Here is a 24,705-nt window from a genome sequence, read left to right as displayed (position 1 = left end):
GTATTTATCAGTAGAAAGACATTACAAGCAGAGAAATTTAGGGATTTTCTTTTAACTATATGTTCTTCAATAAAGAACAAACTAAGAAGTCATTCACACTGTTTATGAAGCAAAACTGTCTATGGGCTATTACAAAAACAAGTTAACAGCGGGAGGAAGCTAGAGAGAGGTTCTTCATGCTCTATGCATACGTACTCAAGTGAAACTTCATGCTCTTCGCCTCTTCCAAAAAAAAGTGAAATTGACTCTCTTAAGATGTTAAATTTCATATTGGTAGCAGCGAAAGTTTAAATTCCTTCATTTTCTACAAAAATTAAAAAAAAAAGAAGAAGATAACTCTATCTAAACACCTAAAAATGAATTGACCGAAAAAAAAAAAAACGCTTACAACCTTCATACAGAAAATTAATATGACTAAATTGACTTATGAAGATCAGGAGAAAGTGAGAGAATCAGCACCACAATGATACAAGCACCTACTGGTACGCTGAAGAGGAAAGGTGCAGGGTTAAAGCTTGTACAGTGGCATCCCTTAAACTATCGCCCAAAACTTCTTTTTGCAAATTAACACTGGCTCTGACTTCTTTTGTTTACTTTCCAGTACATGAGATTCGATATCCCACAGAAATTTTGGAGCAACAGTTCTTATTCTTGATAGAATAGATTCTTCATCTCTAATTATGATAATTCCCTGCAGATTAATTTTGTCAGAATCTAGAATCTGATCCAATTAGTAAAAGTAAATTCCTTGAACAGAATTGCATAAAGATTGGAGTCCAGGGAGCTAGAACTAGATTTTGCATTGATAAAACTAAAGCCAGTTCTGAGCAAGATCAAGATTTTTTCAGCATTAGATTCAGCAGCCTATTAGAACGATCATATAGTTGCAAGTATAATCCATTAGTGAAACTGTAGCATCAATTATAACAGAATCCAGAACAAAACAGAAAACCAGCCTCAATGTCAGATATCCAGGAGGAATTTTAGATAAGTTCTCAGATTTCTACTAATAGACACAAGCAAAGAGGACCCAGATGCCATTAGAGGTCAAAAACCAGAGATGGACCCGACCAATTCTTCTTTATGTAAAAAGCCAAGTTCCATGCTTACTAGATCTTTTAATGCCTTCTAAAGTCAATACAAAATCAAAGGATTTAGCAGATCTGTTCATATTTCACTTTTAACCACTTGTTTTGAGATGATTAAAAAGGCTTAGAGAACAAGATTCACAAGTTTGCAGAACCTTGTTATTATGAGAAAGGGTAAATTGGTACCCCTGAGTTTGGTGAAAAAAGCAAAACCCCCAAGTTATCAAAAAGAACAAGGACTTTGACCATTTTGCCTCTATTTTTAAACTCACTAATCTCTATTTCTCTCTCCTCTCCCTCTCTTCGCATTGCTGAGCAAGTTTCTGCCAACCACAGTTCCCAACCCCCCCTTTTCTCTACCCCAAAACCCCATCAATTGTGATGGGATCAATCGCGATGAACTCCATCACTCAATGGGGTTCAAAGCAGATAGACAAGTTAGATCCTTAAGATTTTAAGTGTCTTTTATTAGGTTACTCTCAATCACAAAAGGGCTAATGTTAGTCTTACCCTTCACAAATTCATTACTTGGTTCACCACAACATAGTTTACTCCATTTTATTCCCCTAGTGACCTATGGTATACTTTCCTTCTACCTATCATATCCTCCAATTCAAGCCTATTTCCACATCTTCCAAGTATTACTCTACCCTTAATGTCTATTGTCCATCACATTGCCTATCTTGCATTGATCTACAAGGGTACCACAAACGATGAGTACACTATCTAGCCTCCATTGCTCCATGTGCACTAATGACTTCTACCTTATATTTTGAATTACGTATCTAAGAGTTGATCTTATTATAAATGTTATTGTGCCATCCATCAAAACATCCAATTTTCTGTCTTAAGATTCATGTCCTCATCATATTACTCATTTGCGCCTTCTATTGATTTTTGGTTTCTAACACTATTTTTAAAACGCTATATCTCAGGTGAAGAATTGCAATGGAAGAACTCCTCAATCTATAATAGTTGGGACCCTTGTACTATTTTCTTAGGACAAATTTATAGCTGTATGTCTGCAGTACATATTGGAAGGTTCATCCAAATGACACAGTATGCATGTTTAAAGCTCGTTTGGTTTCCAAGGATATACTCAAGTTCATGGCTTGGATTTTTCCAAGGCTTCCTCCTCACTGGCTAAAATTGCATTCCTTTCACTTGTGATTTCTTTGGTTGTGTGTTTCATTGGCCTCTTCATCAACTTGATGTTAAGAATGCCTTCTTGCCTAGTGGCCTTATTGAAGTTGTTTATATGGAGTGAACTCTAGAGTTTGCTGCTCTAAGGGAGGATGAGCTAGTGTGTAAACAGAAAAAAAATAAAAAGAAAAGTCATTTATGAACTGTAACCCTCCTCTTTGTAAAGTAAAGGAAAGGTGTATATAAAACCAACCCTATCTTTGACCCTTGCAAAGAGGAAGGCCATGCACTGGAGATGTCCCCTTTTTATATGAACTGGAATAGTCTCCCCTTGCTTGGTTTGAAAGAAAGACAGTGATTCTTATGGAGTTTCTTAAAGATGTGATGTCAATCATTGGTTGCTAGTGATCATGTTGACATTCTAAGTTTCACAACAAGGATCTAGACCCTTTTAACTATTTCTTAAGTATTAGGATTGTCAGGTCCTGCCTTTGTTTTGCATCTGCTCAGTGCAAATATTCTCTATTTATTGTTTGAGACAAGGACATAAGTTTGGTATTCTTATAGATCCAAATAACAAGCTTTTTGGGTCATGTAAGTCAATACTGGGAACAAAATGTCATATAGAGTTATGTCCATATAGATACAATTTGGGCAGGTGCTCTATCAAACAAAAAGTAAGGAACTTGAGACCAATTTCCACAAGCATAAAATGAATTTTTCTACAACAAATTACCTGGGGCCGTATTACCCTGTCCATCTCCAACATAATATCTTCAAGTAAGCAACCTTCTTCACGGTTTTTATAGTGAGAAAATAGATGGTTAGCATGTAACAAGTCATATGAGCGTGGATAAGTCGAGAATGGTTCACACCTACATGTAGTGGAGCAAATATTAATATGATGGCTTGATGAAATGTTAGCATGCAGTAGCCAAATAGCAAAGCCATCAGATAAGACTTACCAGTCATGAAAAGCACCAATCAGACCTCGGTTATAAATGGCAGACAAAGTATTGTTCATGCTTGGAGGAACTATATTCATAACCCAAACAGGCCATGTACTCAGAGCAACTGCAAATCCACCACAAAAGGCATTCATATCCATGACATTTCGTACTTCTCTCTCATCGACATTAATCAGCCTCCAATAATGGCGAACTTGATCTTGCCAAAAGAGTGTATCTGAAAGGAATTGTTCACGAGCAATTCCTGAAGTAACCATATCGATTATTAGCACGAAAACTGCTAAATATATTGTCAACAGCTATTGAAATTATCTGTATTCTGAACCCAATCAATGCAATCACAAATTAGCAGCCCATCTACATATCAACTGCTATTTAAGAAAGCATAATGACAGAATATTTGTTCCAAGAGTCAAAATAAATGAAGCAAGAAAGAAAATGCAATATAATCTTTATGAATAAAAGTATTTCACAATTCTCCAATTTACCTTGAAACGTCACCCTGATGAATATTAAATGATCTAACATTTAACGGCCCAACTTATAATCCTAAATAATCTTTTATTCACCACAAAGCACCACCACTTACTAAAACTGTCAAAATTTCAACATCAGGTTTATGGGAGTTGGAGAATTAACTCAAGCCCCAAAAGTTCCCTTGAATAGCAAACATTTTCAGATATAAGCTCCTATGAAATTCATTATTTGTCATTTTAAGTATTAAATAATTCCTCATAAAGAGATTGCATGCATCATATGAAGTTTGGGAAGAATCTAAGTCAGCAAGACTTGCTTATTATCCATGTTTACCAAAGCAAAGCATAAAATCAAGAATATTATTTCCCAAAGCCCTAATGATTTTAACAAGACACTTCTATCAAGCCAAAGGCTTGTATCTATAAATTTAAACTCCTGGATAACAATTGTGTGAGGGAGCTTCATATCAAGGTAATAAATCACAATTTACATCCATAGAACAGGATTTAGCCGTGCATGACATGCTGATATAGTTTCTGCCTGGCATTTCAACTTTTTACTCAGTAAACAAGAAATAAAACGAGCCCCCTAAAAGAAGCATATATAGAAGTATCTTGATAGAAACACCAATATGTAACTAGCAAGCTGATGAGCAAAGAAACAAAAGCTGCAACATCAATTCCACAATGTTGGAAAGACGATGAAGAGACCTATATTACTGAGACTATCTGAATATTCAGATAGACGTTGTGGCCTTGGAGGGAGCCGGTGAAAATTAGCTTGTACTGTACTTAGAGATACACAGTTCCTAAGTGGTGTGTTCCACGATGGTTTAAAATCATCCACAGAATCACATATATTTACGAGCTTCTGTTCTGCACTTTGGAGAAGACATGACTGGTTTTCTTGCTTAATCCATATTGCAGTCTGAACTTCCTTAGCGATGAGCTTCCAACACATGCTAGAAGTCAAGTTTATCAACTTATTCCATATCATTGGATAATCTTTATCCTTTCTGTATGCGGGTGGAGCAGAGTAGACAAAATATCCATTAGATCGCAGGAGGCGATTCACTTCTTTGAGCAAAATACCATCTGGATAAACATAAAATTCAAATTAATTAGAAGGAAATGTAAGGAAACAAGACAAAACATATAATTCCCCATTTCACAGTAAACACAAAACTGGACTTCATACTTTCTGACAGTTAAAGCTGAGAATAAATTCTTCACTTCATGAGACTTGTGGAGCAGATACCAAGGCTTTCCCTATTGTAATTGGATTACACCAAGGATTTGCATTGAGCCATTACCTCTTTGCTCTCGTATGGATGAACTCACAAAACATCCAAGAAGAAGTGCCTTGGAGATGTTATTTACAAATGATATTGCCTTGAATAGTGAGACAAAAGAGAAGATGAGAACAATAAACTTGAATTATAGAGAAATACCTTAGAATCCAAGGCTTTTAAACTAAGTAGGTCGACGACAGAGTATGCAGAATAAAAATAATAAGTGTGGATGATATTGTGAAACTTCAAAATCAAGTTATCCCACAACAACAATAATAATTTCGACATCTTGGATCAATTGTCAAAAAAGAAGATTATGGAGCACCTTACTCATTGAATCAAGGCAAGATGGTAAAAGTGGGGAAACGCATCCAACATATTATGCGATCATAAAATTCTTTTAAAGCCAAAAGGAAAGTTTTATCAAATGAATATAGACCATCTTTATTGTATGGCTTAGAATGTTGGACAATTAACTACCAATATTTGCAAAATATAAGTGGAGTTAATATGAGAATGTTATAGTGGATGTGCACCCATATAAGGAAAAAAAACAAAATAAGAATCAGAGCATACATAATAAGGTTGGAGTGGCATCTATTGAAGATAAGATGAGGGAGACATGACTAAGATGATTTCGTTATGTGAGGAGGATTGTTAGAACTTGTGAGACAAATGTATGGAATGGAGCAAATTTGTAACAAAAGGTGGAGAGAAAGACCAAAGAAAACTTGATGGGAAACCTTTAGGCATGACATATGATATAATGGTGATGAGGGAAATGCCCTCGGGCTCATAATTACCCCAATACCCTGGGAAAACAGCCAATAATAACAAAGACACGTGTTCGCCAGAGAACCAAGCCAAAGTCGCCATTTAGCCCAAGTCTGGGATAGACACGTGGCAAATACATCTCAACAAACCGACTAGTAATCTAAGCCTTTTGCTCAACGAGAATTTCCTGGATTCCTCGGCCTCAACCATCACTCCGAAGTTCATGGGGGTAGGGATTATCCCGAGCCCCTCGGAAACTGATTACCATATCCATTCCATCAAGATCATGGCTACGCAAGGGACGGAATCTTGATCCTGGAAGTTCGAAAGGAGAAGTCTTATCTTGACAGGAGTGAGAGGAGTCACCTTATAAATTCAAGCGACCAAGACATGTAGAGGGGATCTTTTTCTTTAGCTTCTACTACATACTCCAGTTTTCATAACCCTGTGAACTGACTTGAGATTCGGAGTGACAGGGGAACGAGTCTTTGACTTCGTTTGCAGGTATTTGGTCCGAGATAGAAGAGGATGATCAGCTCCGCATCATCAAATGGCCTTAGAATATGCCCATGGATAGAGATGATTGGAGATAAAAAATTCACCTATTAACCCCATCTAGTGGGATTAAGCTTGCGATTGTTGTTGTTGAACTTGGTAAGATAGAGTTCGGTCGCATTACAATGCTTCAACCCAACATCTATCATTGTTCTAATTTTTTTTTTATTTTCTTGAATTGAAAATAGTTGTTTCATTCATCACTTCATGTTAAACATAACAACATGGAAAGTTCCCAAAGTCTGTTATATTTGAGCTTCTTCAGTGATGAGATCAAATGCTCTTTGGTGAAATGGCAAGTAGATTTCCTACCCCACTTAAGGAGTGGATTGGGATTCAAGAAATCTAGGCTTTTCACTAAGGCCCTTTGGATAAATGGTTAACAAGAATTTCTGGAGAAGGTTGGTTTTTGGAATATGGATAGTCTACTGGTAGAATTGACTATCCTTTTCAAGTTAGGATGTATATGGGGATTATGGCTTGGCATGACTTCCCCACCTTCATCCTCCATAAAGTAATCATGGGGGTAGGGTGAAATTTTGACAAAATAGTTGGTGTAAGCAAAAAGGGATTTTGAGACTTGTTCCCAGATATTTATAGAGGTTTTGGAGAGGACTGTGCTCATAAGAGATTGTTCAGCTTCAAATTCTGATGGCATTCATTGATCCAAGAGATAGGTGGTGCTTTCAAGATATGGAAATAGACTCCACAAGAACCTTTTTTTTGCATGATCCATGACGGCCTATAATTGGACATGGAGAGAATCAGTGGTCTTAGTGTGTGGCTAGAGGAGGTGTTTCCTTGGTTCACACATTCTATCATGCTATTACCCATCATGGGGGTATGTCCCCTAGAGAATGATCTAAGGATTGAGACTCCCCAGGATGGCCTTTTTCATTTTGACCGTAGCTTTTGGTTGGCGAGCTAGAATCCATGTAACCAACCCCACCTATTGGGGTTAAGGTTAGATATGTTGTTGTAGCTTTTGGTTCCATTTTTAGAACAGATAATCTGTGAAAGAAAGATTGTATTAAGTTTTATGTTTATAAGCAAAGGGTGAACTGCAATCATTTGTTTCTCCATTATATATTGACATGGAGTTACCCCTTTATAAATACCCCTGCCCCCAAACCCTAAAAAAAAAAGCCTATACATAGAGTCTTGTGCCATTTTTTTAGGAACAAAAAGTTATTGTCCATTTCAATGGAAACAAAACAAAATTTTGTTATTTGTGTCAAACATGTCCTAGGCTGTGTCTCAAGAGCTAGTATCTAACATGGTGTTGACACAAATATTGCACCTGGTTAGACATTCTGAGGGGGAGGGTATGAAGTATAAGTGACAAGGATGGAACTTGATCTAAACTCTGCTTGTGATGCCTAGAAATGGCAATAAATGCACCTGTAAAATGAAAGGGTACAATATCTTTTGACAAAAGGTACAGTGACATAGAAGAAAACCATGTAAACAAGAAATGTTGTTTTAAATATTAGTATCAACTGGCAGGCAATGGTGTCTTTAAAACACACACCATAATATCAGCCAAAGCAAAAGAGATTTAGTGTATACCCTATGTTAAATAACGGGATGATGGTCGTGTATGTGATTATGTATAGGATTTATCTAATTCTCAGACTTAAGGATATGAGGATCTGACTAAAATTTCACTTTCTTAAATATTTATTTGATCTATTAGAGGTAAAATGGTATATGCAAACTAGAATAGAGATAGAGTTTCACGTGCATAAAGTGGGAGTTATATGCACAGATTTTAACAGAATACTCTTCTATTGGCTACGTGTCCAGCTAGACATATCAAGCAGAAATCAATCATGTCTCACGTGTCAATGTCTGATGTAGATACTTCAGAAACTTAAGACAATCTATTTAACACAAGGAATACCATAGAATATATAAATATAAGAGTTTTGATTACTTAAATGAATTCATAATAGCACACATACTTAGTAAACATGCCTAACATTTTGTGCTTTCATGACTCAAGACCCAATCAAGAAAGGAAAACACAATTACTACTCACTACATTATCTATAAATTTAAGAAAGCCAAAATGGATTTCCAAATATTCAAACACAATGCTACATATAACAACTTGTTAGAGACGAGTAGCTAGATCACCCTGCCACATTATACTCTAGTCTAATTGCCATGGTCGTGCTGTCATGCCTATATGACAAGTTACTTCACCAAATACACGTGTCAACAAGGACACTGTACCACTCAACACATGTAAAACCCTGATTGTGAAATACACAATCACTATGAGCTCTCCAGTAAAAATCACATGGGCTAAGCATGCTCCTATAATGACACACTGATGCCTTCCCCATGACATCTCCCGTAACCACAGGAATGTCCAGATTGTAACAACTTCAAATTCAATAGCCATGTGAAATTTCCTAACAGGTTGTCTCCCTAGTCACATGAATACCTACTTCAACACCCCTGGCCAGAATAGGCTAGTCAAGGATAAAATTCTATCAAAGACTGATAATATTTTTAGGGTCTGGGTTCATATATAAATTGGGGGTGGACAGATTTTTAGGCCCATTTTAAATTGGGCTAGGCTTGGTCTTACTAAAGATGGCTCAGCCAGCCCATTATCTTGAACAATAATTCATTTTTATATATTAATTAAATAATCTGAAATTTTTATAAGCCCAATGCATTGGTTAGTTGTCAAGGGAATATTTTAGGCTTAAGGAGTTGGTTCATTGTTAAGAAAATTAGTTAAATGGTTGGACTGGCATTTATGGTTTCCTTATTGGCCCAAGTGCGGACCAAGTCTGGGCATAAAAATGTCACAGCCTGGATGTGACAAGCTGATAACTAGTTCCATAGGAGTAAAAAGAAAGTAAGAACAGAACAAGAAGGGTAGAAAGAACGAGATGAAGAGGGAGAATAGAGAGAAATATAGCGGGGAAATGAGAAGTAGGAAGAAATTCAGATTCTATTCTTTTTTTATCTCTCCAGAGAACCTTGGAGAGGATATATACTAGCCGGAGGTAGGGTAAGTCTGCTATAGCAGATTCCTTTCCTCTTGCGGTTGCAACCAACCTTTTTGTCCTATCCACCCATTGCATGCGGGACCTAAAACTAACTCTCAACAGAAAATTCCAGCTAGATAACTAAGAGTTATAGCAATAAGAAATAACAGAAATTAGGCTATGAAGCAATTAAAAATTTCGGAGCAAGCTGGGTTCATCTCGTGACAATTCTCCCCCCTTAACAGATTTCTTGTCCTCAAGAAATCCCGAGTAAGCTGGCTGATCTAGGGAACTGCTTGAACAAAACGGGCAAATATTCCCAGGTGTTGTATTTATGTGAAGCTTCAAATGGCACCGTTCAATGGAGGGGCAGGATGGCCTTTTGGCAACCCTCATGGCTGCCCAAAACAGCAGCATTTTGGGCCCTTGAGTTGGATGGCCAAAACAACAACCGCCTCTGCCGTTTAATGTGGCGTGCTCTCTCTTGTCGTTTAGCCTGGCTCTTCCTCGATCGTCGATGCTGCTTTTATTCGATGCAATCCACACCGCTGTTTTCCCCTTTATATCATCTACAGTCGTCTCGAGATCATCAGCGCACAGCGTCCGATCTTATTGCCTTGGTTAGGGTTTTGATTCACTCTCTGTGTTTTTTTGCTTTCTCTCTCTGTATAGTTGATACAAATGTTTTCTCTCTAGGGTTTGTGCCTCTAATCTGTAGTTTGGTGATTATGGGGCCAATTTGATTAGAGAGTTGTTTGTATAGTGAGATTTAGAGAGTGAGTTTGTGTATATTGAGGCTGTAATCAAATTCTTCCTGATAGTGCAGTGAGCTCTTTTTGTCGAAACTCAACGTGGACGTAACCCTCATTAACAGGTGAACCACGGTAAAAATCGCTTGCGTTCTGTTTATGTTTATTGCTACTTTCTTGTTTATTTGCATGCTTGAGATATCGAAGCCTCTGTGAATGGTTTTTGGCTTTATTTCGATTACTATTTTGAGAAGTGGCCGAGAGTTGTCTTGACCCAACACTAGGAGTTGTTTTCTGCTGAGCCTCCCTTCCATTTGATTAACACTTGAATGAGTAGGACTCCTTGGCGGTAAATTACCCTCTTGTCCAATACAGCCTCTGGCTCTTCCACCTTATTCCCTTCCTTTGGCGATGAGGGCAATGCTGGGTTCACCTGTTTAGTACCCACTGCCTTTTTCAAGAGAGAAACATGAAAGACAGGGTGTATGTGAGATTCTTCAGGGAGTTGCAACCGGTAGGCCACCTTCCCCACCTTAGCCAATACAGTAAAGGGCCCATAGTATCGGGGACTGAGCTTAGACACTTGCCCCCGCGTGATTGACTTCAGGTGGGAATGCTTAAGTCTTAAATACACCTTCTCCCCCACAGTAAACTCTCTTTCGCTTCTCCTTCGATCAGCCACCTGCTTCATTCTATTTTGTGCGGACGCCAATTCTTGTTTCAACTGCTGTAGTACTCCCCTCCTTTGCTGTAAATATTCCTTAATCGAGGCTGCGATGGTGTGATCCCTCATAGCTGGTAGGAGGGGTGGCTTATATCCAAAGAGGGCTTCAAACGGTGACATTTTGAGGGAATAGTGGTGGTTAGAGTTATACCACCACTGCGCTAAGGTTAGCCACCTATGCCACTCCTTAGGTTGTAAGATACACATACACCTCAAGTATGTTTCCAAAATCTGATTCACCCGTTCAATTTGCCCATCTGATTGAGGGTGGTAAGCTGTTGACATACCCAATTTAATCCCCAGGGCTTTCATGAGTTCTTGCCACAAGAGGCTTGTAAAAATCTTATCTCGATCCGATATTATCGTCTTAGGAACACCATGCAGCGCCACCACCTAGTCTAAGAAAACCCTGGCCACTTCCTTGGCTGTGTAGGGATGAGCAAGCCCTATAAAATGGGCAAACTTGGTTAGCCGATCGACGATTACCAGAATGTTATCCCTTCCTTCAAACCTCGGCAATCCCTCAACAAAATCCATTGAGATACTAGACCAAACCTATTTGGGTATGGGTAGCGGTTGCAGTAGTCCCGAGTAAGCTACATTTTCATACTTTCATCTCTTGCAAATGTCATAGGCCATCACAAACTCCTTCACTTCTGTCTTTAGCCTCGGCCAATGGAAAAGTTGTTTCACTCGTAGGTATGTGTTTTGAATCCCTGAGTGTCCCCCTATCGGAGATTTGTGTTGGGCTTGCAGAATCTTTCTCTTAAGGCTGGCACTATTGCCAATTACAATCCTGCCTCAATACCTTAGTAATCCTTCCACTAATGTATACCCCTTTTGTTCCTAGGATCCCACTGCCAATCTTTCTATCACCTCTGTCACCTTTTCATCCCCTTCATAACTGCGTATTACCTCCATGTAACAATCTAGAATTACAGTCGTCATAGCTACATTGCTTCCTTCCTCATGACACCTCAAAAGCGCATCTGTTGCCTTGTTCTCCTTACCCTTCTTATACTAGATTGAGTAGTCCAAACCCATTAACTTGGCCATCCCTTTCTTTTGCAGCTGAGTTTGAAGCTTCTGTTGTAACAGAAATTTCAAACTTTCGTGATCAGTTTTGATCACAAATCTACCTCCTTCAAGGAAGTGTCTCCATCGATCCACCGCCATCAACACCGTTATGAACTCCTTCTCATATATGCTGAGCCCTTAATGTTTAGGACTCAAGACCTAACTTAGGAACGCCAACAGCCTTCCCTCCTGTACTAGCACTGCCCAACTCCAGTCCCACTTGCATCTGTCTCCAGCACAAAGGGTTTTGTGAAATCTGGCAATCCCAATACCGGCACCTTGCTCATGGCCTCTTTCAACCTCTGAAATGCCTTTTCTCCTGCAGTATCCCAGCTGAATCCCCTTCTTCAACAAGTCAGTTAAAGGTTTGCTGATGGTTCCATAGTTTTCTACAAACCGGCGATAGCATCCGGTTAAACCTAGGAATCCCCTTAGGGCCCTAATCGAGGCCGGCCTTGGCCAATTTATCATAGCTTCTATCTTCCTTGGATTGGTGCTAACTCCTTCCTTTGATATAATATGCCCCAAATACTCAACTTCTCCTTGACCAAATGCACACTTAGATTTCTTAATGAAGAGTTGATTAGATCTGAGGATATTAAGGGTAGTTCTAAGATGGTTCAAGTGTTGCTCAAAAGTAGGACTATAGACAAGTATGTCATCAAAGAATACAAGTATAAATTTTCGAAGATGTGGTTCAAAAATTTTGTTCATGAGGGATTGAAAAGTAGCTGGGGCATTGGTGAGCCCAAATGACATCACCAAGAATTCAAAGTGTCCCTGGTGGGTCCTAAAGGCTGTTTTATGGATATCTTCAGGGTTAATTCTAATTTGGTGATATCCCGAACGCAAATCCAGCTTAGAAAAGTATTGGGCATAATGAAGTTCATCCAAAAGGTCCTCTATCAAGGGTGCGGGAAATTTATCCTTGATGGTCATGGCATTAAGTTGGCAGTAGTCTACACAAAATGGCCATGATCCATCCTTTTTTTTAACCAATAGGACGGGAGAGGCAAATGGACTTTTGCTAGGTCGAATTATGGCTTGTTGAAGCATGTCCCTAACCATCTCTTCTATCTCATTTTTTTGAATTAGGGGATATCGATAGGACCTACTATTGACAGGTTCCATGTTGGGTTTTAGATGGATAGAATGGTCAAATAATCTGGTTGGGGGCAGAGATTTGGGTTCCACGAAAAGATCCTCATATTCTAACAACAATTCATTAATAATCTCTAAGTAATGTACCTGGTCTGGACCTCCCTGGGGTGTGCTAACAGTAAGGCCAATCTCGTTCTATATCGTTTGATCCTCCAGCCCTTCCTCTATGGCCACCATCGAGAAAAATTGTGCCAGCTGATTCCATCTTCCTTTGAACACTCTTTGTAGCCATTTTCCAGAAATCATTTTACAAGTTCCAGCCTCCTTGTCCCCTGATAAAGTCATCCTCCTTCCTTCCTTCTCGAAGGATACTTCCATTTTGTTAAAATCGAAGTTGATGGGGCTTAACCCCTTCATCCAATCCACCCCAAGGACTACATCGCAACTCCCCAGCTGCAGCAAATTAAATCTGCCTCAAACTTCTCCCCGTACATTTCCAGCAAAAACCGTTACAAGATGACCTGCTCAACACCTTTTGGCCGTTGGCTACTGTCACACTCAAAGGAAGTGTCCCTGTCAGTGGACACTTCAACCTTGTGGCTGTGCTTTCATCAAGAAAGCTGTGGGTACTCCCACTATCAATCAGGATCATGAGGTTACCTCCTTTGGCTTGTCCTTCCACCTTAATGATTTTGTTATTAGCTACTCCCTTCAAGGCGTGAATGGAAATCTCCCCATTATCTTCCTCTTCAAAGTCCTTGCAATCTCCTTCCTCTATCACCCCTTCTTCATGGTCATCATCCCCTTCTAGTAGTAGGATCTTTCTTTTGCATTGGTGCCCGACGTGGTATTTATCCCCACAACGGAAGCAGAGGCTAGCTAATCTCCTTTGTTCTCTCAATTGATCCCCATACAGCAGTGAACCTGTGCCCACTCCACCTCTTCTCCCATTGCTTACCTTCACTGGCTCTCTAGCGTAACCCTTTCCCCCCGAGTTAGAGGCTCCAACAACCATTCCCCTTGTTTGTTGCCTCTGTTTTTTTAATAGCGCCTCCACTGCTAACTCCTGTAGGCGAGCAATCTCTACTGCTTGCTCTATCGTTTAAGGCCTCAATACTTTAACCATCGGCCTAAGCTCCTCATTGAGCCCACTTAAGTAGCTAGACACAAAGTATGTCTCAGATAGGTAGGGGTTATGTTGAATCATGAGGGACCTTAACTCCTCAAATCGTACCTGATATGACTCTACACTTCCAGTCTGTTTGAGCTTATTAAACTCTTCTATGACATCCACTATGCTCTTTTCTCTGATCTCCGAATCTTTCACACAGTTTCTCCGAGAACTACGCCCAAGTACAACTCTTCTCCGCCTTATGCACCCTTGATACCAGGCATCAACCACCTCATTGAAGTAAGCTGACACCATCTGTTCGTCGGGAATGTTATACCAATCAAACATTCTCTCATATTTTCTTAGCCACCATCGGGGATTCACTCTGTCGAATGTGGGAATGTCTACCTGGGTATGGGAAATCCCAATTGGTGGAGATTACCTGGACCATTCCTTCCCTTGTTGAGTAATCCTTCCAGCTCATCCTCGAGTTCGCCCTCTATCTCCATAGCACCTTGTTCTCCAACTCCTCGATTTCCCTATAGAATTGGCTTTGTTCTCTCCCTAGGAGGAAATTCGGGAGATATACTTACTCGATTCTGGTGGCCGAACATTAACATAAACTGCTACATTTGGGCAGCCAGATCCTCTCGCACCCGCACTATGGAGCCTTGAAGTCTTCGCTCCAGTCCTTCCATGGAACTCTCTACCTTCTGATCCATTGCCACAATCGCTTCGTGACTCCGGTTAGCTCCTAACTCCAATTGCTCTATCCGATTATGGGTGTCGGTCATAGTCGAGTTGAACTGATGTAATTGCGACTCCAAGGCCTTCATTCAAGTTCCCTCCGCCATCGTCTTTATCCTAGCTCGACCGAGGATGGTGGCTCTGATACCAATTTGTCACAGCCTGGATGTGACAAGCTAATAACTAGTTCCGTAGGAGTAAAAAGAAGAGTAAGAATAGAACAAGAAGGGTAGAAAGAACAAGATGAAGAGGGAGAATAGAGAGAAATATAGCGGGGAAATGGGAAGTAGGAAGAAATTCAGATTCTATTTCTTTTTTTATCTCTCCAGAGAATCTTGCAGAGAATATATACTAGCCGGAGGTAGGGTAAGTCTGCTATAGCAGATTCCTTTCCTCTTGCGGTTGCAACCAACCTTTTTGTCCTATCCGCCCATTGCATGTGGGACCTAAAACTAACTCTCAACAGAAAATTACAGCTAGATAACTAAGAATTACAGCAAAATAAGAAATAACAGAAATTCGGCTATGAAGGAATTAAAAATTTCAGAGCAAGTTGGGTTCATCTCGTGACAAAAAAGTAGACCCAATAAGTAGGTTGTGCCAAGTTTGGGAAGCTATATCTTATCTTATCACACACAACACCCCTAGGCCACAAGTAAGTTAATGGTGCATCACCTACTCTATTGTGAGTACTCTCCAATCCTAATTTTTAACCTTCCACTAACAGAGTGTAAGGCCATCTACAGTTACCACCTGCCCCTAGGTGCAAGCACACATGAGGGGTTGGCCTTCTTGGTCTAATTCTCCCTAGTCACTATAGATTACGGACCTCCAGGCTTGTCTCGACATGACAATCTCCCTCTTGATCCAAACTCTCTCTCTCTCTCTCTCTCTCTCTCTCTGCCTGCACTTTAGCTATTTCCCAACTACTTCCAATGATCCTCCACCTCAGAAGTGACCATCATACTTCCCAAAAGGCACCAACCAGCTTTTCATCTTCAAGTCTCCATAATGGGTTTACAATAAACCTCAACGTATGTTTGAACAATGATAAAACAGTTAAGAGGAAACTAGGAATGCTTACCATTCTCATGCCAATCAACACGACATCTTGAACAGTGAACCATTTCAAAAGAGCTACTGGGATAAGGTAGCTGTCTTGTAGCTAAAGCAGAAATCATTGCCCCAATTCCTCGCTCCAAAGCAAATTGGATTTGATTTTCATGGCCATCTTTGGGAGCAAAAGACATTGTTTGTATATCTAAGGGAAGAAGATAAGCTGAGAAACTAGCAACCCCACAACCAACATCCAGCACTTGAAATACCCCAGCAGAACTCAAATCACCAGTCTCATTAGTTGCCATATTTCCTAACCTGCAAGACCATAATAATAATAATAATAAATAGGGATGGTGATGATAATGATGATGGAAACAATAATGATATGATCCTAGAACAAATCGAAGAAGTAACTTGCAATCTGTCTCTTCCATAAGAAACAGTCCAACCAAGTAAAACCTAAATGAAGAAAGCATTATACAATAAGTAAAAACCAAAAATAGGCATCTGGAATTTTTGTTGCATCAATTAAAGACTGATACAATAACTTGTCTTGCTACCATAACAATTTGATCCATTAGAGTAGCTACAAAAAACAAAAACAGGAGTTCCCAGCACCGAGGCTCCCTACTTTGAGAAAATAATATTATATTAAGTAATCTAGTTAACATCTTACATATGAAGTCATTAAAGATTACAAGCTTATTTTCTGGTATTAAGATGAAACATTATTCAGCATTTTCCTGTAACTTGGATACATTGTGAAAATTACCTAATTAATCAGTGTATCAAAGAAGTAATCACTTTATCAGCTACTCAAAAGGAGTGCCTTCCCCAAATAACCTACAAGAAAGAGGTCTACACGAAGCACCCCGAAGATACTCAAGGGGAGTCATTTTCTAACCTCTAAAGGATTTGTGCCACAATAAACTGGCCTTGGGGACGGACTAGATATAAATACTCATATTCCATCAGTATTAATGGTAGAAAAGGATTAATTATCATGCTTCTGTGAGCATTTGATATGAATAAACAACATATCCAGCCTTTATCCCACTATATGGGGTCGGCTACATGAATTCTAGACTTCCATGTATTTCTTTCTTTTGTCATATCTTCACTTAGGTCCATACACTTCATATTAAACTTTAATGTCTCTCCCAAAGTCTTCTTGGTTCTGCCTCTATCTCTTTTTTTGACTAATTGTTCTATTTCATCAACTCTCCTCACAGGAGCGTCTCTTGGTTTTCTTCTCACATGACCAAACCATCTTATTCTAGTCTCTCTCATTTTCTCCTCGAAGATGCACATTGTTAATATTTGCTGTCAAAGATGGGGAAATAGAATGAATTGGTGACATCAACAAATCATCTAGGCATGAAGTTCCCATAACAGATCAGAATAGCTTAGGTATTGGTGGGTGTTGATGTAGATAAATCTAAAATGTATCCATGTGTGCATATCTGCCTTCCTGGAATAAAGGATACCATAGAATCCAAAGGTTTCAAATTGAGCATGTCAAAGACCAAAAATATAAAATGGAAGTTTAGTAAAAATAGAAGTGGAGAATATTAGCTAACCCCACGCAATAGGATTAAGGATTAAGATGGTGGTTGTTGGAAAAGTGTGGATGATATTATAGTAAGACTTGAAAGATCAAGTTATTCCAAAAAAAAAAAATTATCAGTTTAGATATTTTGGATCAATTGTTCAAAAAGACATAGAGATTATTGAGGAGGTAACTTAGAGAAGCAAGGCATGATAGTTAAAGTGAAAAATTGCTTGCAGTTTTTTATACAATTGTAAAATCCTTTAAAGCTGAAAGAGAAGTTTTCTTGACTGCTGTAAGACCAACTATTTTGCATGACACTGGAATATTGAAAAGTTAATCACCAACATGTACAAAAACTGAGCGTAACTGAGCTGATGATGTTACAATTGATGTGAGACTACACACACACAAAAAAAAGACAAAATTAAAAATGAGGTTATCCATAATAAAGTTGAGATGGGTTTAAAATGGTTTGAATATATGAGAAGAAGACCAATACAAGCACCTGTAAAAAAAATTGTTAGAATGGAAGAAGTTTGTAGCAAAAGAGGTAGAGAAAGACCAAAGAGAACTTGGTAGAAAACTCCTCAGCATGAGATTGGAGATAATGGTCTTACAGAAGATAATAGTCATGAATAGAGATGATTAGCAAGCTAGAAACCATGTAGCCAAGCCCACTTAGTGGGATTAAGGCTTAGTGGTGTTGTTGCTGTTCAATCAGATGCTGAATTGCTTATTTAATACATCCAAATCCAGAAACAGAATCAAAGAAGCCTGAGCTCAAGTCTTTTTGTTGTATGGAGTCACTAAATTTTAAATTATTTTGCAACTGCTACTCGGTATGCCTTGCTTGATAAGGACTGTGCTTTGGTTGAGGTTCCTAAGTTCAAATATCAATCTGACGAACTTGTAGCCTTTACATGACAAGGAGGTAAACTAAATATTCAGATTCTTAACCAGTCTACAAATATTCAGATTCTTAACCAGTCTACAGAATATCTCTGAAGGTGATCCAGCAAATGAAAAATAAAAGGGGGATACGACAGAAAGTAGAGGAATGACAGGAAGCAAATGTTTGAAAGATGTGCTGTATGATACCAAAAGCCTGCTAGCGCCAAGGGAAAATTTCCGCTGATGCATAGGTAAATAACAATTAACTACTCACCAACCTGTGGTTATTTTCTTTTTTTTTTCTTTTTTTTTTCTTTTAATTTATAACAAGTTCAGGTAGATGGCATTTCTTTACCAGCTTGATACAGAATTTAATCAGCATTTATGCCTTAGTTTGGCTGATGAAGAACACTTCAGAGGCTCAGTACTTATAAAGATTAAGTTTCAGATCAGCCACTTTTGTTTTCTTTATTGATTGGAGTAAGGTTCAAAAGTTTATGAGAAATGCATCTTCTCAAGGGATGGCTCGAAGCCATCAAATAGCAGCTTCTAGTTCCTAACCTGCTACACCAGAAATTCTTACCAACCTTTATCCTTCCCTGCCTTTAACTGAAGACTTTAAAGCTCTAACTAGATGCTATCAAAACTTCCTGTTACTTCTTTCTGCAACTCAAACGTCAAGGACCTCTTAGATCACACAAAGTACTTCTTTTTTATATATTATGCCTGAAACTTTCCACCCTTAAAATTCTATTTATACAAGTTTACATAGCTTAAACCATATACAGCGCCTCTTTTGTTGTTAAGACCCTTCTCGCGTCATTATGTCTTTTTTATAAATGAGCAACATACCCTTTGTGCATTTTTAATACAATCCTTTGTTACTAAAAACCAGCACCCCCCCCCCCCCCCCCCCCCCCCTAAAAAAAAAAAATTGTTTTCCACGATAACAAATCAAGATTATTGGTCACTTGTGTTGAGCTCGGGCTATGCCCTAGCGTGCGTTGTTTGTGTACAATTTGTTTCTTTTCTGTTTTATATATTTTCAGTTAAAGAAAAAAAAAATCAAGATTAAGTTTAAGCTATTCTTTTTCTGGTGTTTTAATCCATCAATCAACATTCATCAACATTTGCAAGCCAAATGATTTGTAAAAAAGATACCATATCATAGATTCATAAAACTGGCTTAATTAAATGAAATGCTAAGGGACACACAACAGTAGAAGCATGATAATCCAAAAGGGCAGAATATTTCCTTGATTGATGTGCATGCACAAGTAGGTTAATTTTTCTTTCTCAGATAAAAAAATATATATATGTGTGTGTTTTTTCTTTAAAAGTACAATATCATAGAAAGAAACGACTGTGCAGGGATCACCCCTGTACAAAAGAACAAGAGTGAAGGAAATTATATATATACATGCATGTGGAGCTCATCCAAAAACTAAGCAAGAGAAGAGAAAGAAGAGGATTCTCCCAACCCTGAAAACAAGGAAAGGAGACTATTCCCCTTAAGGCACTGTTTGGAAGAGAGTTAGTAGTGGAATTCAATGGAATGGAAATACAAATTTTTTCTCTTTGTTTGTGAGAGTAGGGGACGGAAAGTAATGTAAAGTACTCTTTCCTTGTTTGAGAGAGCATATATATTTTTGTTAATGCTGTCAACTCACAAAAATAAAATTTTCCATCCATTCTCCCCAATCTGGGGAAGAATGGAAAATATTTTCATCCATTTCTATTTCATTCTATTATTATTTTCTCCCAAACGGGAGAAATCCATTCCATCCCCCCTCCCAAACACATGATTAAGATAATGAGTAGAAACCTTTATGCTCTCCAGAGCTCTACTGGGTATCATATATTAAATCTGGCCCAATATAATAGAAAATCATAAAAATGTAACTTTTGAAAATATTTAGAAAGAACATACATCAATTACTTGAAATTTTACATGACTCAGTTTCTTTTCCTCAGAAATAGACATCAACCAACTTTTATTTTTACTAACACTAATGGAATGCATGGTAACACCACCAAAAGCTGTAGTATGTAACCATCTACACTAGCATGATATGTATAAATGCATGAAAAGAAATAGCATGGTACCTCTGAATGTACTCAGAAGCCCCATGCTTAAAATGGGTACCACCCCCAGGAAACCACCATAACTGATCCTTCTCATGCACCCAATTCTGTCCCCCTTTCACCTCAGCAAGATGCGTGTGATTCACATTGCTTCGCCAAACGTAATCCCTACTAGTTGGCCATCTTATTGGGATCTTATAATCATTTGGTGGGGGCACCAAACAAAACAACCGCCTTTCAAGGGGAGGGCAATGCCTTTCTAGTTCTTCCCTCCGAGAAAGATCTAACTTTGGAAGCAGTTCATGCACATAGGATGGATCATGGCAAGGGATATATTCATTGAACATCAAAGGGCAAATGTTCATCCCACCATCTGGGATTATAAGAGGTGTTCTCCTATAAGAGCGAGCAACTTCATTCGTAAAACCCAGGATCCCTGCAAGCATAAAGATAGATGAACTTAAACAAAAGATTCGCTGCATCCAGTACTTTATAAAACACCTAGAAGCTTGTACTGCCAAGCATGAAGGTAATAGTTTTAGTTAAAAGGCAGCAATTTTGCAAGTACTATCAGGACCCAATTCTATGCAAGGTCTACCTTCCCAGCAACCTCTTAGTGTGTACCAGTATCTAGCCTTGCATTTCAAAGCTTAGTAGACTACTGAAACCCTAACCAGGAGGTGAAAAGCATTATGCCAACCCACACCTAAATATGGGAGGACCAATAAAATAAAACACCTGAAAAGAATTTACCCATGTTCTTATTTTTTTTTTTTTTTTGCCCCCCACTAAGTGGAAAAGGAGCATAAAAAATGCAGAAAAAAGAAAAACTTGGCAAACTCTTCAGGTAATGCATCAAAGGGGTCAATCAAAAGATGGGTCCAAATACATCATTATTATACTTGTGGAGGAGATCTAATGTTTTACATGTAGTCATGAGGGAGGAAAAATATATAAAAATCTAAATTGTTTTTATTTTATATAGGTAAATTTTGACTTGTATTTGTTAAATTATAATGTGGTTGTAACATAGAAACATGTGTTAGGACTTGTGGAGTAGATATTGAAGCTTTCTAGATTACAATTGAATTACATCAAGGATCTGCATTGAGTTTACCTCTTTGCCCTTGTGATGGGTACATACAAGAAGAAATGTCTTGGTGTATGTTATTTGCAAACGATATTGTCATGGAGGATGAGACAAAAGAAAGCATGAAAAATAAACTTGAATTAGGGAGAAACACCTAAGAATTAAGTCAAAAAATGAGTATGTAGAATGCAAGTTTAGTAGAAATAGAAGTGTAGATGATGCTGTTGTGAGACTTGGAGACCAAATTGTTCCCCAAAAAAATCAATTTTTGATATCTTGGATAAATTGTTCAAAAAGAATGAGAAATATGGAAGATATTAATCATAGAATCAAGACAAGATGATTAAAATGAAGAAATGAATCCATCAGTTTACGCAATTGTATGCTCCCTTTTAGCTAAAAGATAAGTTCTATCAAACGTTTTTGTAACATAACTCAGGATGTTGGTTAATTAAGCACCAACATGAGGAAAATATATGCGTAGCTGAGATGATAATGTTACGATGGGTGTATAGTCATACAACAAAAGACAAAACAAGATACAAGATTGTATGTAATGAGGTTGGAATAACACCTATTGGAAATAAGATGCTAGAAACACGATCAAAATCATTTGGACATGCAAGAATAATAGACGCAACCATGAAGAGGGTGGATGAAATGGAAGAAGTCTGTAACAAAAGAGGGAGAGAAAGACCAAATGAAGCTTGATGAGAAACATTAAAACATGACATATTGACATAGGATATAATGGCTTTACAAAGGATGTGAGCCATTATATAAAGGATGCGAGTAGATAGAGATGGCTAGAGATCTAGAAGTCATGCAGACAACCCCACTTAGTGGAATTAAGGCTTGCAATTGTTGTTGTTGTAATGTGGTTGTAATTTGTTTCCTTGATGGACATGCAAACCCTTTATCATGGAATATATATACATATATTATAACTATTGCGGTTGATAGAGTGTTCCCCAGCCCCCCTTGTGCTAATGTTGTGCTTTTTGCCACCCATCTTTAAGGAACATAGTTGGGCGGTGTCAAAGAGAAATCCCTAAGATACCGAATAACATCATAATTTTGATGTTCTTAGCCAAAGAAGGTGATGGTGGAGGAGAAGAAGAAGAAGAAAAAGAAAACAAAGCAAGAAAATAAAGAAAAGGAAAAGAAAGAAGAGCCCACATCTTGTTAGGTGCAGAGAAAGGAAGGAAAAGAAAGTGGTAAGTGGGTTGTTATCCATTGTGGGTGAGCCCACATTCATATAATGTATCTTAGTAAATTTAAGTTAAACAAGTGGGTTCTTGACTACGATGTCCACCTATGGTAGCTTTTTCAATGTTATACATTTTTAACTAATTTTGTCCCTGGGATGGAATTATAATAATAGACTTGTTTTAAACACAAATATTCAGTTTTGCACTGCATTTTGAAATGGTGAAAATTGAAACTCCAAAATGAGTGTTTTCCCTTGCAGTTATGAGAATTTACATGCATCCAAAGCATATTTTTGAAAGAACATTTATAGCAAAGTAATATTTTTGGCACTTGGCAGTTGTATGAAATTAACATTATTATACTTTTAAGAGAAGTATTACAGTTGAATATGTTTATTGTACATCTTACCTAAAAAAAAAGCTTATTGAAATACATTTATCCAATGAGAAATACTATTATAACACGCTTTTGGAATTTATATTTCTGCTTAAGAAATTGTATTTTTATTCAAAAAATTACTTGATAATATTTTAAAAGGAAAATTTACATGAAATGGTGTGATTTCATTGCTACTGCATTACGAGTCCAGATAAAATAAGTCTAAAGAATACATAATTGCCATGAACTAAGGTGACTCTAGCAACTATGGAGTGATTCTCGTTTTGAGACATCATAGAAGCAATTAGATTGGATTAGGGATACAGCTACATGCCATCTTCGCATGACTTTGAATACAATTTGGATCAATTACACCTATCCATTGCTTGAGATATGAGATTCAACATTGAGATTTGAGACTTGAGATGTAAGATTTATATTTGTTTTCTTAATATTTTGTGCTTGCCACTGTACTACCACCATTGAGATATAAACTTTTGTGAAATGTTACTCATTTTCAAAATTGAGATGAAAAAACCAAATTATTTCCTTTTTGATAAATAAGGAAAAATTGACATAAATTGGGATAATTTTAGATGTCAAATGTGACCTCCTAGAAGTCTAAATTACTTTTTCCGCCTCATTGAATTTGAGGACGTTAGTTTGCTAGTTACCTTATATTTATCTGGTTTTTATGAATAATTTACAGAGATTGATCATTGTGAAATAATAGGTTTGAGTCCTAAGATAGACATCTATCTAGTTTGACGCTGACTATCGCGTTCATAAAATCTTTATAATTATGAGAAGGTTATAGAGGCATTCACATTTCCAAGGCTCCACCTAGATTAACCCGTAAATGTGTGCGATAGGAACAATGCCATAACCCTAGCCATACCAATGATAGTCGTCTTCCCCAACGTCTTGGAATCACAATGGCTACCAGAAGATTCATGGACCCATTCAAGCACTAGGTTGCCCTTTGAATTATACCCAACCACCCAATTCAACGATATAAACCATTTAAATATTGCGAGACAAGGAAGACAGAAGAAATATTCGCAATTGGAGATAAGAGTTCACCAGGGGACGAAGAAGAAGAGGAAGAACCGGAAGGAAGTTGAGAGACATTGACGGATGAATTGGTGTTGCCGAAGAGAGTGCCGGTGTAGAAGGACGCTATCATTACCAACAGACCCACCATAAGCAGCTGCCCCGACTTGGAACCGAACAAAGATGATAACCCCCACAGGCGACCCCCCATTGCCGAAGCTCTCTCTCTCTCTCTCTCTCTCTCTGTGTAGATTGAAGTATTACAGTGAATCGACAGGAGTGAGATCTGGTCCCAGTCTCGACTCGATCGGAAGAGAGAAGCGGAGTGGGATAAGCCTGGGCTTGCTGTCAGCCTGTCGCTCCACCGATTCGGCAATCGTTCCGTTTGCACGTGGGGCCTACTCCGAGTCAGAATCCGATTAAAACTAATAAAAAAATAGATAATTACTTAAATATACGCGATGACTCGTCAGTTAATTTATTTTTAGTACTAAATATTTTTATTAAATAGTAATAAGCATATTATATTTTAAATATTTTATTAATTAATAAAAGTATTTAAATATAAAATA

At 38.1% G+C, this 24,705-nt stretch overlaps 1 protein-coding gene across 1 annotated transcript; it reads right to left on the bottom strand.

The window, feature by feature from the left end:
• LOC127788952 (probable methyltransferase PMT6) lies at positions 1-24,492 on the bottom strand. The gene is made up of 7 exons (XM_052317671.1): positions 24,164-24,492; positions 20,422-20,836; positions 15,898-16,187; positions 4,387-4,770; positions 3,197-3,443; positions 2,968-3,106; positions 1-691 (listed from the first exon to the last, which is right to left on the bottom strand). Exons 1-7 carry the CDS (start codon positions 24,342-24,344, stop codon positions 533-535), a joined length of 1,815 nt encoding a protein of 604 aa, XP_052173631.1. The 5' UTR covers positions 24,345-24,492; the 3' UTR covers positions 1-532.
• Between the last annotated feature and the right edge of the window lie 213 nt (positions 24,493-24,705).

Source organism: Diospyros lotus, chromosome 13, assembly GCF_014633365.1.
Source record: "Diospyros lotus cultivar Yz01 chromosome 13, ASM1463336v1, whole genome shotgun sequence".
Classification (NCBI taxonomy): domain Eukaryota; kingdom Viridiplantae; phylum Streptophyta; class Magnoliopsida; order Ericales; family Ebenaceae; genus Diospyros; species Diospyros lotus.
The sequence above is the reverse complement of the archived record's forward strand: the minus strand, read 5'-3'. Positions and strand labels throughout refer to the sequence as shown.

What these genes read in the sequence shown, in the direction of transcription:
- LOC127788952 (XM_052317671.1), bottom strand. Translation starts at nt 24,344, where the DNA reads ATGGGGGGTCGCCTGTGGGGGTTATCATCTTTGTTCGGTTCCAAGTCG. An exon ending in CTCTTCTTCTTCGTCCCCTG is followed by an intron (nt 20,837 to 24,163) that starts GTGAACTCTTAT and finishes TTATGCTTGCAG; the next exon opens with GGATCCTGGGTTTTACGAAT. An exon ending in ACAGGGTAATACGGCCCCAG is followed by an intron (nt 692 to 2,967) that starts GTAATTTGTTGT and finishes ATTAATCTGCAG; the next exon opens with GGAATTATCATAATTAGAGA.